The following is a 14,389-nucleotide window of genomic DNA, read 5'->3' as shown; positions in this document are numbered from 1 at the left end:
CAATCTCTATAAAAACATGCTTCTCTTCTCATTCATCAACTGGTCTGGCTGGCACACAGGAATGATGTAATTAATACATTTCAGCTCTTCAATGTTCTGATTTACACAACATGAATACTCCCCAACTGTCCAGTAGCATGGCTTCACACTGGACGCCACGGCGATATTCCTGTTGCTAGGCACCGCCAGCAGCCTACCACTGCCCTGTGCTGTAATCTGTCACGGGAGATGGCCCTGGATGGCTGCCGTGGTGATGGCTATCGGGTGTTAGTTACGTAAGGAGAGGAGGCCGGGTGCTGTTCTGCTGACGGTGTGACCCGTGTTGCTAGGGACGCTGTAGTATTATCATCCTGTGATTGATGGAAATGAACCAGCGTGCACTAAACCACACGCGGCTCTTCATCTGAGAGGGATTTTCCCCTCGCTTTCATCCAGAAGCATCTTTCTTCTTCTACATTTCTATCCCTCTCTTGCTCTTCAGAAATTCTCCCTCTCCCTTTTTCTTCATCATTTGATTCTCCCAAGATATGACTCTTTCCTGTCTCCCTGGGTCCCCACCTCCCTGTGTGTAACCCTCTCATTCTTTCTCTCTGTCACATATCTATTTATCTCCATCCTTCTCCCTCTCATTATTTCTCTGTATTGCCTCTCTCCCTCGCTTTCATCCCTTGCCCTTTTTCTCAATCCCAGTCAGCCTTTTCAACAGAAGCCTGGTCTCTTTTAAATGTCTTTCAGTGACACTGACACTGCCCTCTGGGTCAGCCCACTCCAGGGCAGAGACCAAACAAACAGGACATAGCACACAGACCGCAGAACCCTGGCTGTACCATTTCACCACTGGGTATAACCACTATCCATTCTCCAGGGTACACACACCAACTGCAGCAACAACACTTGTTGCCCCTTGTATGACAGAGAGACTGAGGTGGAGGCGAGAAAGGGATGGCTAGAGGAATATAAATGAATTGCTTGAAACCTGCATATTGGGGAAAGGGGGGGGGGGGTCGCTAGTCAGTTGTACAACTGAATGGTGTCTTCCGCATTTAACCCAACCTCTCTGAATCAGAGAATTGCGGGGGGGCTGCCTTAAAATCGACATCCACGTCGCTGGCGCCCAGGGAACAGTGGGATAACTGCCTTGCTCAGGGGCAGAACGACAGCTTTTTATCTTGTCAGCTCAGGGATTTGATCCAGCAACTTTTCGGGTACTGGCCTAACGCTCTAACCACTAGGCTACCAGGACAAGCAGCATATGTTTTGTATAAATTGTGTTGTATAATGAACCTTAAATATATGTTGTGGTTCTATTGTTGGGGATGGAGAAGTCAGCCAATAGGAGGAAGTCAGAGAGAGAGTTCATGGAAGACTTTATACTATACCATACCTGGCAACTGACCATGATGACGACACAAACAATACATTTTATGGGAATGGAAAACCATTATGTTATAGTATTTTATATTTGACCTTTATTTAACTAGGGAAGTCAGTTAAGAACAAATTCTTATTTACAATGACGGCCTACCCCGGCCAAACTTTCCCCTAACCCGGACGACGCTAGGACAGTTGTGTGCCGCCCTATGGGACTTCCGATCACGGCCGGTTGTGATACAGCCCGGGTATCGAACCAGGGTCTGTAGTGACATCGTCTCTAGTGCCTTTGACCACTGCGCCACTCAGGAGCCTACATGTACCGAATAGGCTTTGCATGGCTACCCAGACTCCTTGCTCCGTTCAAACGCTATGCCACGCTAAAATACGAACTAATTCGGGCCGTCTGATTGGTCCCAGAAAACAATGGGCTTGGGCCAGAGCCAGAACACACGTGGGTGAAGCGGCGCATTTGAAGTACATAACTGGCTTATATAGGTTATAGACAATCCAATCGTTGACCACTTTGTTTTCACCACAAACCACGTCACCCAAACAACTTTAAATGTGTCATATTCAGACTAAAGTCTGTCGCGAACAACAAAACGAATGAGGAGTCAGGCAAGGGTAGGATACCACTGATTGTCATATATTGTGGCTTAACTGACATTGACTTGTATGTAATATACATCAGGATTCTCATAGTTGAGCAGAGTATACAGACTGACTCATTGTAGAAAACCACAGGAAGTCTTCTTGAAATTGACAAGAAACAATGGCATTCTACAGCATCTATTCAAGTCCAGCTTCAATACCCTCCAGAAGGGACATATTCATAGACAGAAACACAGCCATAGTGATTTTTAAGTACATTTATGTTTTTTTTCCAACAAGGAAAGAGTGTCATTTGAACATCAAATGAGGATTATGGAGGCTACCTTAATGATGTATAGTTATTCCACTAGTCTCTGCTCTCGTCACCTAAAAACAAAGTGTAGAGCTACAGTATTTGGTTACAGTGATTTTCAGCACATTCCTGTGGCTCTCACTTCTGTTTTGGCAGATAATTCTGTTCCTAGTGTTAGGTTGTAATTTTCAGAGTAAAAACACTATGAAAGCTTAACCAAGTTTATTCTTCCCAGAGGATCAATACAGCTGCATTAGAAAAAAACATTTCCACACAAACACTGATATTTAACCCTTTCTCATAGGCAGAGTTTCCTCCTATACATCTGAACAGCCAATGCATCTGTTGCTAAACAGAACCTTAGTGATATCTGTTCTTCCTCACTTCATCTGACCTGACCTCTACCCCAAAGTGCTCACTCCTCCCAAACTCAAGGCTGTCATGGTGATTGGTACCAGACTGTGTCTCTTCTCCTCCCAGAGGATCCCTCCCATAGGAGCCCTGATGGCGAACCATATCATATCCTGACAATGTAAACGTTATACATTACCCTCTCAGTGACATGAATAAGCACATTTCAGATTCTCAAAACCAAACACTAGTCAATAGGTTTCTCTGCCAGTACTGTTCCCACATAGATAGCATCATAATAACTGACAGAAACAGAGAGAGTGAAATGTCAGCTAGTGACATTTCCATATACTGAGCGCCTCACAAGCATATGTTGTTTGACTTTCAGAGATGTAACAAATGGTGTTTTTGTCAGGACCCGGTTTCGAACCTGGGTCTCCGGAGTGAGAAACAGTCACTTAACCAACTGAGCCACGAATAGTCAGCAGAACCCAGAAGATGAGGCAGACACAGCAGTACTTAAGACGGTGTATTTAATAAAGAAAAATCCTTAAATACAAAAAATGGCAAATCCAAAAGGTGGTAGGAAAAGCACAAAAAGGCCTCAAAAGAAACTCACAAAAAAATAAACAAAAAACAGAATACCACAAGAGCGTCACCCGGAATCGACAAGAGTACACAGAACACTAGGGCAGGGTGCTAACATACAAACACAGAGCACAGAACTGAGGGAAACTAAGGGTTTAAATACAATTAGAGGAAACGAGGCACAGGTGCAAATAATTAATGGGGATCAAGGGAAAAACATAAGGACAAAAAGCACAATGGGGGCATCTACTGACCAAAACCCGGAACAACCCTGGCCAAATCCTGACAGTTTTTACCACAGGATGAATCAAGGCCAGTTCATGCAAACAGCGGAGCTAGTTGGTACACTACAAACCTCTACTAAACAGTAAACATGGTCCGTAATAGACAAAAGGTGGCACTTCAAAAAAAAAACAAGGACACAGCACACATTACCTCACTATAACCATTTAGATTTATACCTGGTGTCTGGACTTCTATTATAGAAGAAAAAGACACTGGAAGAAAATGTGACAGAAAAGCAACAAGAGAGTAAATTTAGCTTCAGAACAATCAAATCGACAAAAGCTGTAAGAGAATCTGCTAGAAGCTTATGACCACAGAAATGTGATTACTCCAAGAGCCTACTAACACTGAACACTCCCATCTAAACATGGCTCCTAGGCCACCAGTATAAATAACGTTAAGCCCCTGGTTGGCCTTACCAAAACAACAACTCGCTGTCCCAGTTGGGTTAAATGCGGAAGACATTTTGGTTGAATGCATTCAGTTGTGATTGACTAGGTATCCCTTTTCCTTTCCTTTCCCCCCTCACCCACTACACCCCATTCTCCCACATCTGCTGCTGCCAAGCCTAGGGAGAGAGGAAGCATATTGGAGACCGGGTCAAGGGTCACCGGGAGGGGTGTGTGAAATGGGGCGCAAAGCCCTCAGTGATCAACTGCTCCTTTTGAGACTGGTCGGGGGTATATGTGTGTTTGGACGGGGGTTTGGGGGACCGACGGTGCCACCGTGGCAACAGGCTCCCAGCAACAGCAGCCCCACCTCTCGCCCACTCCTCCCTGAGGGTGGGTATCCATCATGATCAGGTGGGTCGGTTCCAACTCTTAACCTCTGATCTTGATCTTTAACTTAAAACACTTGACAGTGATCGATGGGGATAATGGGGGTGACTGTCCCTGACATTGATCTAACAAACTTCTTGCTACACTACGCTGTAAGGACAGAGTAGCCTACGTTATACCTAACAAACAAACCATTTTTCCCCCCCATTGAATTCCAGTATGCGTCAACTTCAGTGTCTGGCCATTTTCACAGCTTTTTGGCATAAATGTTATCACTAAGTTACTACTAGTATTATCACTAGGTAATAGGAGGTAAATCCCCTGACCTCCTTGGTGAAGACTACAAACAAGCAGACAGGGTGACTGTGGGAGTGGAGTTGAGTAACCCTCATGTCTAAAAGGGTCAAACGTTCAGGGAAGCAGAGTGCAGAGGCTGTGGTTGCATGTGTGCGTGCGTGTGTGGAGGCCTGCGTTAGATTAGAGAGATTGTTAAAGCGTGGAGCACTGCTCAGTGTAGCCTGGAGGATCTGTCTGGATGGATTAAACTAACAGGCTTAACACAGCCCACAGATAGATAGCCCTGCCTACTGCCTCGCTAACTGGCCTGACTACAGATCACACTATTACACACAGGAGACGGTGGCATAGAGAGATGGAGGAAATCACTACACAGTGGAGAGAGAGAGAGGGGGAGAGAGAGTGGGAAGAAGGAAGATTTCAGTGTGTGACCATTAAAAGAGTACTCTGCTTTTTGTCCAGAGAAACCTCATTGGTCACATTACCAGAGAACTGAAGGTGTTAGCCACAATGTTTACCTATTAATATGAACTGGCATCAGTGTTAGCCTATGGTTTATGTTAATTAACAGATTCCTACATGGTCATTAGCATGTGTCAACAAGGGCGTGCATCAGCGCTGGCCTGTGTCATCATTAGCATATTTCAGTGTTGTATTAGCATTAGCCAAGGACTGCATTGTCCTGACTTCCAGACTGGCCCCTGGAGGACAGATGGCCAAGGCCAGCAGTAAAGCCCTTCAAATGCCTTTGTGAGGCTCCTTCACTGGGCTTGTTGACACTCCCTGTCCCACCACAGGCCAGTTTAGCTAGTCCCTACAGGCCTACATTCCGTTATCAACGTGTAGGTCATATCACCAGAAACACTAGTACACTTGTAGCCTACACGTACGTGTACACTCTTGCACTCCAGGGACACGTATAGAGTTCTAGAGACAGACGCTAGAAAATGTGCGCATGTATTAGCCAATACAGTTTATGGATGGGCTTGAATTACTCGCACGATTTCACTAACCCAACCTTAATCCGGCAGTATCAAATGTGCCGGTTAGGATAAAAGACTGGTGTGAGGAGTCTGCGGTATGAAAGAGGGAGACCTGATGGAGTACATAGCATCATTGCAGGATTGCGTACTGAAAACTGAACATCTGTTGTTCACTGGTACAGGCTGCATCTTAAGTGTGTTTGTCAGCAAGACTACTTCATTTCATATTTATGGATGCTCCGTGCATGCCTTTCCCATCAGTGGGGGTTAGGTGAGGAGAGGGGAGGGGAGGCTCACAAGGATGGAACACTGACCTAATAACTTTCCCTGTACAGCTGGTGTGCCAACCACAACTCCCAGAATAGCACACACCCTTTCTCACTTTTCAGCTCCACACACACACACACACACACACACACACACACACACACAGCAGCTGGTCCTAGAATACAGGGAACAAACAACACATTGGTGGCGCGCCTCTGTTAGAGTGGAACCATTTCTGTCGCTCTAGTCACCAGCCAGGATATATATATAAACCACTTCAAGACTCTGATACAGTCATTGAGTAAGACTTCTATTATAGTGCCACCATTAATGTGATATGAAAAGGATTTTGGCAATGAAGCCTTTTATCTACCTCCCAAGAGTCAGATGAACATGTAGCATGATAGCTGTTCCCATAGACTTCCAGTCGTTGCGCTACAGCTAGTTAGTTTCGCGAGCCAATGCTACCTATTAACTTCCTTCATATTGGATACAGAGACATAAAAATGGTATCCATGAGTTCATCGGACTCTGGGACAGTAGCTTTTTGGCTTCATTGCCAAAATCCCAAACTATCGCTTTTAATAGGAGTGACACACACATCAACTCTCCTCTACTTTGGAAATGTTTCATCTCTGGAGGACAAACATTGAGGTCAAAGCCAACAAAAAGTGTGGTACTACCATGCTCACTGAATGAACAAATAGGGAGATAGATGGCATCCACTGGGACAGTGACCTCCCCAGCAGCCACACATGCAGGCGGGACGGCCGGTCAAATCCACAGGAAGTCTGGCCCTGGCGCCTAGAACAATGGGCCTGGGGAAACAGGCCTACTGCCACACAAAGGGAATGGGAGGGGTATGAAAGGAGGGGAGTCAGAGCCACATTAACAGCTCAAAATAAGCAAGGCCAAGCCTGAGCCTAATGTGGATCAGACTGAAACCAGCCCAGACCAAACCAGCCGCTGTAAAACAGGATACAAGCCAGGCTGGGGCTGCTATAGCGATAGCTAATGAAGAAGCTCACAGCGAGTGGCGACATGTTGATGTCGATGATATCCATCACGGCCATCTGAGGAGTGTCGTGGGGGAGGAGAGCAGTGGGAGAAGAGCAGCTTCTGGATTGTAAATGAATGTCAGTTTGGATGTTCAGTTGCTCACCGGGGCAGATGACAAAGCCCTGGGGATGGGATGCTGAGTGAGAGGGGGAGGAGATAACGGTCTACAAATGGCTCCTGTAATGGATTCTACTAGACCTTTTCCCACCGCGTCTGTGGATAAACAATACTACGTTAACGGACCTCCACAGCAGCCCACAATAGAGCAGTCAAAGATCAATGGAGAAAATGTTGTGGCAGACTACCATATGCCAAAAACACACACACAAATCAGAGAGACCCATTGACATAGTGTAACATAATGCCCAAGTATAGGTATCGTTCTTACTGAGAGACTTTGCTGTGTAGTATTCTGTAGGATTAAGAACAGTAGAGTTAGGATTTTGACAGGTGGTGCCATCTCAACTATCTAAAACATGTCTGGAGACAGATTTATCAAATCCACTAAAGAAACTTAAACTCAGTCTCACAAAGCTTGGTTAATCATCACACCAGAGATACAGTCTCTGAATGATCTAAATCAACAGCAACACAGACATTACCACTCTGGCCACTCTTCTAACAAATCACTCCTTCTCTTTCTCTCACCCAGTCCTTTCCTCTCCTTTCCTAACAGCCGACTGCTCAACTCCTCCGACTGTTAACTTGTGCCCCAGTTCAACAGACACACAGGCAGAGGGTTGGGGTGATCAGTGTGAGGGCAGCAGACAGGGAGGCATATGGGCTCATTGTGGTGGATGCTCAGCAGCGTCACATCTGAGGATCAACGACGCGCCACAGCCTGAGATCAACACACTGGCAACAAATGGCTCCGGTGCAGACTTAACCACAAGCAAATAACAGTAACATGAATTTAGTCACAGAGACAACACACACACATTTGTAGAGACGAGACAGGAACAGAGAGGAACATCCCACAGTGTAATAACCTGATAGTCGTTGAACTGCCTGTGCCATATCATTCATGATGCCTCCTCACCCTGGCGCAAATTAATCCTCACAGAATCTAAATATTAGCCCCGAAATAACACCCCGATCAGCACTCGGATTGTCCCAAAATCCTGCCCCCATAGAGAGGCTAAATGTGTCTGATTAAACATGCAACTAAAGGAATCCTGAATCCTCCCATTCTAGAGTCTTGTGCTTGGAAAGTACTAGAAGAGCTGTTTCCCGAAGGACAAAGGATTCAAATCAGAAGCATTCACAGCTCACTCACTTCAGGTGAGGCTGTTCCATGAACATGCACTGACCGTTAAGTAATTCTGAACTTCTAGTTATATAGAGACTCAGCTATGGAGACGTGATATCATATGCAACAACAGCATGACGCGACCATACAGGAACATTGTCTACTTCTCCAACAGAACCATGTGCAAAGCACTCAATGTCAAAGAAAGCTCCCTTTCTATAGAAGCACTATGTCACAGAGGAAATATTTGAACACAACAGGAGAAGACGAGTCTGAATCTGCCAGGTAATTCAATTTGAACAGGATACAAACTAATTAAAAACATGCAGCAACACCAGAATACTGCTATTTGGCAGTGTTCCAGTGACTCTGAACGCAGCTCAGTTGGCCCCTGAACGTAGCCAAGTGGAGGCTGGCGATCGATGGAGGGCCTCTGCTTTTGTTCTTAGTGGGCTGTGCACTTTGTTCAGTCACTGATGCAAAACGGGAGGGGTGACCCTGAAATCAATACTGGTCTTGCATGGTTAACAGAGAGTACTTAGAGCTTGCTATCGCACTGAACAAACACACAGCCTCGCCAAACACAAACAGAGAGAGGACCTGAGTCCAACGCTGATTGAACCTAAAATATGTGCAGATATATCATTTCGGTTCTTCGTAACTGAGGAAGGGTTCATGGGGTTTTAACAATTTTATTAGTAAAATAATGATGATTATCCTCAGTTGCAGCGTTTGTAAACAAAAACATCCTAAAAGCCTCCACTTTTGCATCCTTCACTGTGCTTCACTGAAACACCAGCATCATAAGAAGTGTTGGAGTTTTATCATTGAAATAATGACATTATAGCCATTGCTTTCTTGCGCTCTCTTTAGTCCACAAAAACAGCATGGACAGGTCTGACAAAGATGTGAAGAAATGTCCCCAATACCTTTCAAATTCCTTTCACCCAGTTTACCAGAGACTACAAGAATGTAAACAAGGTGATATCAGGCTGCAACTCTAGCCATTGTCCTTATGTTGTTGTCTTTAAATAAAGCACATAATGGATTACCTTCAGACTGTAAAATATGTTCCAAATAAATGATATGCATTGACAGTGTCACTAAGATTCAAGTGTATTAGTTTAAAATCAAATAGATCGTTTTTAGAAAAAACGTTGTTTTTGCATAGTTACCTCATAGGGAAACGGTTAATAAAAAAAATAAGAAAGTGATCTTACCGGCTAATTCGTCCGGTTCCAGCCCAGTTTCGGTGTCTATTCCGCATATCACAAAGTAGTGAGCAAAACGGCAAGGCGCCGCTCCAGAAGCCGCGTTGGTCCCACTCATCTTGGATAACAGATCAGCGTGCTCCCGTTCCTAGTACCCCAACCGAGACATCTACATAGCGAGAATAAAACTGGTTTTGAAACTATTCTTTAGTCTTTGTAAATGGCAGAATGATAGTTCCGAAGTGCGATTAAATTCGTTTTCTGTTCATCAAAGATATATTTAAATTGACTGAAATATCGAAGGGAATACTTGCTGGTTGTCAGCCCTTGGTCGCACTGACAATACTGACTGAACGGAGTTGGAAACGCTAGCTGTGTCTGTGTGCGCTTGCTTTACTGCCTCGCGAGGGCGGACGCATGGCAAGCGTCGCAGGGCGGGACATTTAAATAAAATCTGATGCATATATTAGGTCAATTAGGTGCGAAATGTGCACTGTATGTGGTCTACATATTAATCAATATATTGCATGCTAAAGCCTATGTTTAATTTTTCTCTGAATTGATTGTTAATCAAAAAAGCGTATTATGGACATTATCTCATGAGATGGGCCTAACATACATTAGGTCAGCTTGCTTTTCTTTCTGTTATCGTTTTCCTCAACTCCAGTTTTTTACTTAATAGGCTACAACAGTGGTTCCCAAACTTTTTATAGTCCCGCACCCCTTCAAACATTCAATCTCCAGCTGCGTACCCCCTCTAGCACCAGGGTCAGCGCGCTCACAAATGTTTTTGCCGTCATTGTAAGCCTGCCACACACACACTAAACAATACATTCATTAAACATAAGAATGAGTGTGAGTTTTTGTCACAACCCGGCTCATGGGAAGTGACAAAGAGCTCTTATAGGACCAGGGCACAAATAATAATAATAATCAATTGTTGTCCAATCAATGTCCTTTATTTAGCCATTTTACATATAAAACCTTATTTTTTCATCCAAAATTGTGAATAACTCACCACAGGTTAATGAGAACGGTGTGCTTGAAAGGATGCACATAACTACAATGATGGGTTGTATTGGAGAGTGTATCATTTTCCACACACAGTCTGTGCTTGTATTTAGTTTTCATGCCAGTGAGGGCCGAGAATCCACTCTCACATAGGTACGTGGTTGCAAAGGGCATCAGTGTTTTAGCAGCGCCAAAGCAGCATATTCTGAGCGCAGCACTATCCAGAAATCTAGCAGTGGCTTCTGATTAAATTACATTTTCACAGAACCGCTTGTTGCAATTTCAATGAGGCTCTCTTGTTCAGATGTCGGTAAGTGGACTGGAGGAAGGGCATCAAAGAGATAACAAATCCAGTTGTTTGTGTCGTCCGTTCCGGGAATGTACCTGCGTAATTGCGCACCCAGCTCACTCAGGTGCTTCGCTATATCACATTTGACATTGTCCGTAATCTTGAGTTCGTTTGCACACAAAAAAATCATACAATGATGGAAATACCTGTGAGTTGTCCTTGTTAATACAGACAGAGAAGGACTCCAACTTAACCATAGCGTCAATTTTGTCCCGCACATTGAATATAGTTGCGGAGAGTCCGTGTAATCCCATATTCAGATCATTCAGGCGAGAAAAAACATCGCCCAGATAGGCCAGTCGTGAGAAACTCGTCATCGTGCAAGCGGTCAGATAGGTGAAAAGTATGGTCAGTAAAGACAACTTTAAGCTCGTCTCTCAATTTAAAAAAAACGTGTCAATACTTTCCCCCTTGATAACCAGGGCACTTCTTCTGTAAATTGTAAAAGCGTTACATGGTCGCCGCGCATATCATTGCATAATGCTGAAAATTGTTATTCCGCTGAACACTAGATGGTTTAATTTTATTTTTGGTAGTGAAACGAGGCTACTCAGGCAAGAAAAAAAACATCACCCAAATGTATAGCCCTGTTGAAAAGTCTAAATGGACTGTTTGAAAATGTGACTCACATTTTTTTTTAGTTTGGGAAGAGCCAGGCTACAGGATTCTGTACATGGCTGACGTTGCCTGGGGGATCGGAGGGTTAAATCCAGCCAGTGTTCACACAATCCATGACAAGAGAATTATGGAGTCAGCCAATGTAATAATAGCTTTTCTCCTCTATCCTCCTCCCTGTTCTCCCCTCTTATTCCTCAGACTATGTGACAGGAAGACAGGTTCTCAGCAAGGGGTCATAATATCCCACTGTCCTCTGAATGGCTGTAAATGAGCTGTGTGTGTTTTGATCTCAGCAGGTGTCAGATGAGAGGCGCTGGGCTGTGGAGGGAAAGGCCCTTCCCAACACAGTGCTAAAACTCTCATGTTCATTCTCCTCACCTCACCAGTCATTAACCTGAGGAAGTCCATTGTGTCTGTTACATGGGATAGGAATATCAGGGAAATAACAGGCTTGGTACTGTATGTAAGGTTAGGACCTTTCAACTGCTGAAGAGATACATCTTGTATTATAAAGTGGGTGGTTTGGCTGACAGCCGTGATATATCAGATCATGAACATGTATGTTAACTTTAATTTTTCTTCCCAAACCATAATTTAAAAAAAACTTTATTTAACTAGGCAAGTCAGTTTACAATGACGGCAATTGTGCACCACCCTATGGGACTCCAAATCACTGCCGGTTGTGATACAGCCTGGAATTGAACCAGAGTCTGTAGTAACACCTCTAGCACTATGATGCAGTGCCTTAGACCACTGAGCCACTCGGGAGCCCAATTACATCAGTAACCAATATATAATAGCAATAATGTATCTCGAGGGTTTGTGGTATATAGCCAATATACCATGACTAAGGGCTGCTCTTAAGTACGACACAACGTGGACCATATGCCACCCCCCCCCCATGCCTCATTGCTTAACTATACACTACCAGTCAAACGTTTTTTAACAACTACTCATTCAAGGGCTTTTCTTTATTTTTACTATTTTGTGCACTGTAGAATAATAGTGAAGACATCAAAACTATGAAATAACACATGGAATCGTGTCGTAACCAAAAAAGTGTTGAATTGAAATTCATTCCAGGTGACTACATCATGAAGCTGGTTGAGATAATGCCAAGAGTGTACAAAGCTGTCATCAAGGCAAAGGGTGACTATTTCAAAAAATATTTTGATTTGTTTAACACTTTTTTGGTTACCACTTGAGTCCATGTGTTATTTCACAGTTTTGATGCATTCACTATTATTCTACAATGTAGAAAATAGTAAAAAATAAAGAAAAACCCTTGAATCATTTGGTTTTCTAAAACTTTTGACCGGTAGTGTACATTCTCAACGGGCCTCCACCACTCTTGTCCTTGTAGGCAGCAGTTTCTGTTTGGCTTTCTCCAATAAATATACAATAAGTGTTGTGTAGAAACAGAAAATATGACTGAAGATTCCCCTCTGTTATCTGTTCTGATCCATTCACCTATGTGAGTCTTTCAAGTCTCAACACATAGAAGAACCCGAGAAAGAAGCCTTGCACAAGCAAGTGACTAAAATGAAAGGAACATTAATGTTGTACATTGCTTCCCTCTGGTGGTGTAACTGTGTGTGTCTCAAATGTGGTCTTCGCCTGGTGGTGAAGGTAAATAATACCACAATTACCTTCATTGGATGACCTGAAGTGGCCTGAGAGGACAGGTAACAACAACATATTTTCTATATTTATATTAGTTCAGTGCCATAACAACACAGTAAACATCAGAGGAGTATATATAAAACAATACAACATCAAAACGGACAAATATTAAAAACAAAACATGGGATTGACAACTTTAAGACGTAGTATAAACGTAGTGATCTGTAAACTACATACATTCCTCAATACCCGAAACATCAGCAGCATCAGTTGAATTTAACTACAAACATCATCTATAGCCACAGATAACTATAAACCCAGTGCAAGGACCCACATTAAACAAATGACAACAGCTTTCAAATATCATTTGATGTCAGACATATATGATACATTTATCACCAGTGTTAAAAAACACCTGTTACAATTGAAATGTTTTGTGTATGGGACAACAGAAACTCGTCTGGTTTCTCCCCTTTAGCTTTAGTTCTGGCTGCAATAGGTAAATACTGTAAATACTGTAAACAAACAAAATACAATTTATAATACCATCATTATGATGATGGCCTAACAATGCAGGCAAACAATACTGTAGAAATACGGATAACCAAATGGCAATCACCCTTACATGCTGACCCCACCGCTTTCTACGCATGCGCGAGCGTTGCAAAATAAATGTAAACATACATGTAAATCAATTATTGTGCGTCAGCGAGCGCCTGCGCGGCAAGGCGCTAGAATAGAAATTGGTTCCATTTGCGACACTCGACGTGCTGCAAGTCCGGCCTCTCCCATCTCCTCATTGGTTTTTAGGAGCATATACCCACCTGGGGGATTGAAAGATGAACTTATATCCACACTCTGGTCGGTTGTAGTAATGCTGTAAAGTTGGTTGCCAACCGCTATATAAAGTCCAAAGAAGAAAAAGAAGCCTGAAGGAGAGATGACGAGAAACAAATTCGGTTTACCATTTTATCTGTGGATTAATTGTCAGAGTAGAGGACCTTGTGCATTTCAGGTAAAGTAACAACCCAATGTTTATATACAGTGGGGCAAAAAAGTATTTAGTCAGCCACCAATTGTGCAAGTTCTCCCACTTAAAAGGATGAGAGAGGCCTGTAATTTTCATCATAGGTATACTTCAACTATGACAGACAAAATGAGAAAATAAAATCCAGAAAATCACATTATGATTTTTAATGAATTTATTTGCAAATTATGGTGGAAAATAAGTATTTGGTCAATAACAAAAGTTTATCTCAATACTTTGTTATATACCCTTTGTTGGCAATGACAGAGGTCAAACGTTTTCTGTAAGTCTTCACAAGGTTTTCACACACTGTTGCTGGTATTTTGGCCCATTCCTCCATGCAGATCTCCTCTAGAGCAGTGATGTTTTGGGGCTGTTGCTGGGCAACACGGACTTTCAACTTCCTCCAAGGAT

General features: G+C 43.3%; 1 protein-coding gene across 1 annotated transcript in view; it reads right to left on the bottom strand.

Annotated features, from left to right (window-relative positions):
* Positions 1–9,687, bottom strand: part of LOC135514857 (DENN domain-containing protein 5B-like) — an 81,525-nt gene extending 71,838 nt beyond the window's left edge. Inside the window, 1 exon segment of the mRNA XM_064938518.1 lies at positions 9,357–9,687. Within this exon segment, the coding sequence (XP_064794590.1) occupies positions 9,357–9,465 (109 nt within the window). The 5' untranslated portion in view covers positions 9,466–9,687.
* Positions 9,688–14,389: the final 4,702 nt, after the last annotated feature.

Source organism: Oncorhynchus masou, chromosome 26 (assembly GCF_036934945.1).
Source record: "Oncorhynchus masou masou isolate Uvic2021 chromosome 26, UVic_Omas_1.1, whole genome shotgun sequence".
Classification (NCBI taxonomy): Eukaryota; Metazoa; Chordata; class Actinopteri; order Salmoniformes; family Salmonidae; genus Oncorhynchus; species Oncorhynchus masou.
The sequence above is the reverse complement of the archived record's forward strand: the minus strand, read 5'-3'. Positions and strand labels throughout refer to the sequence as shown.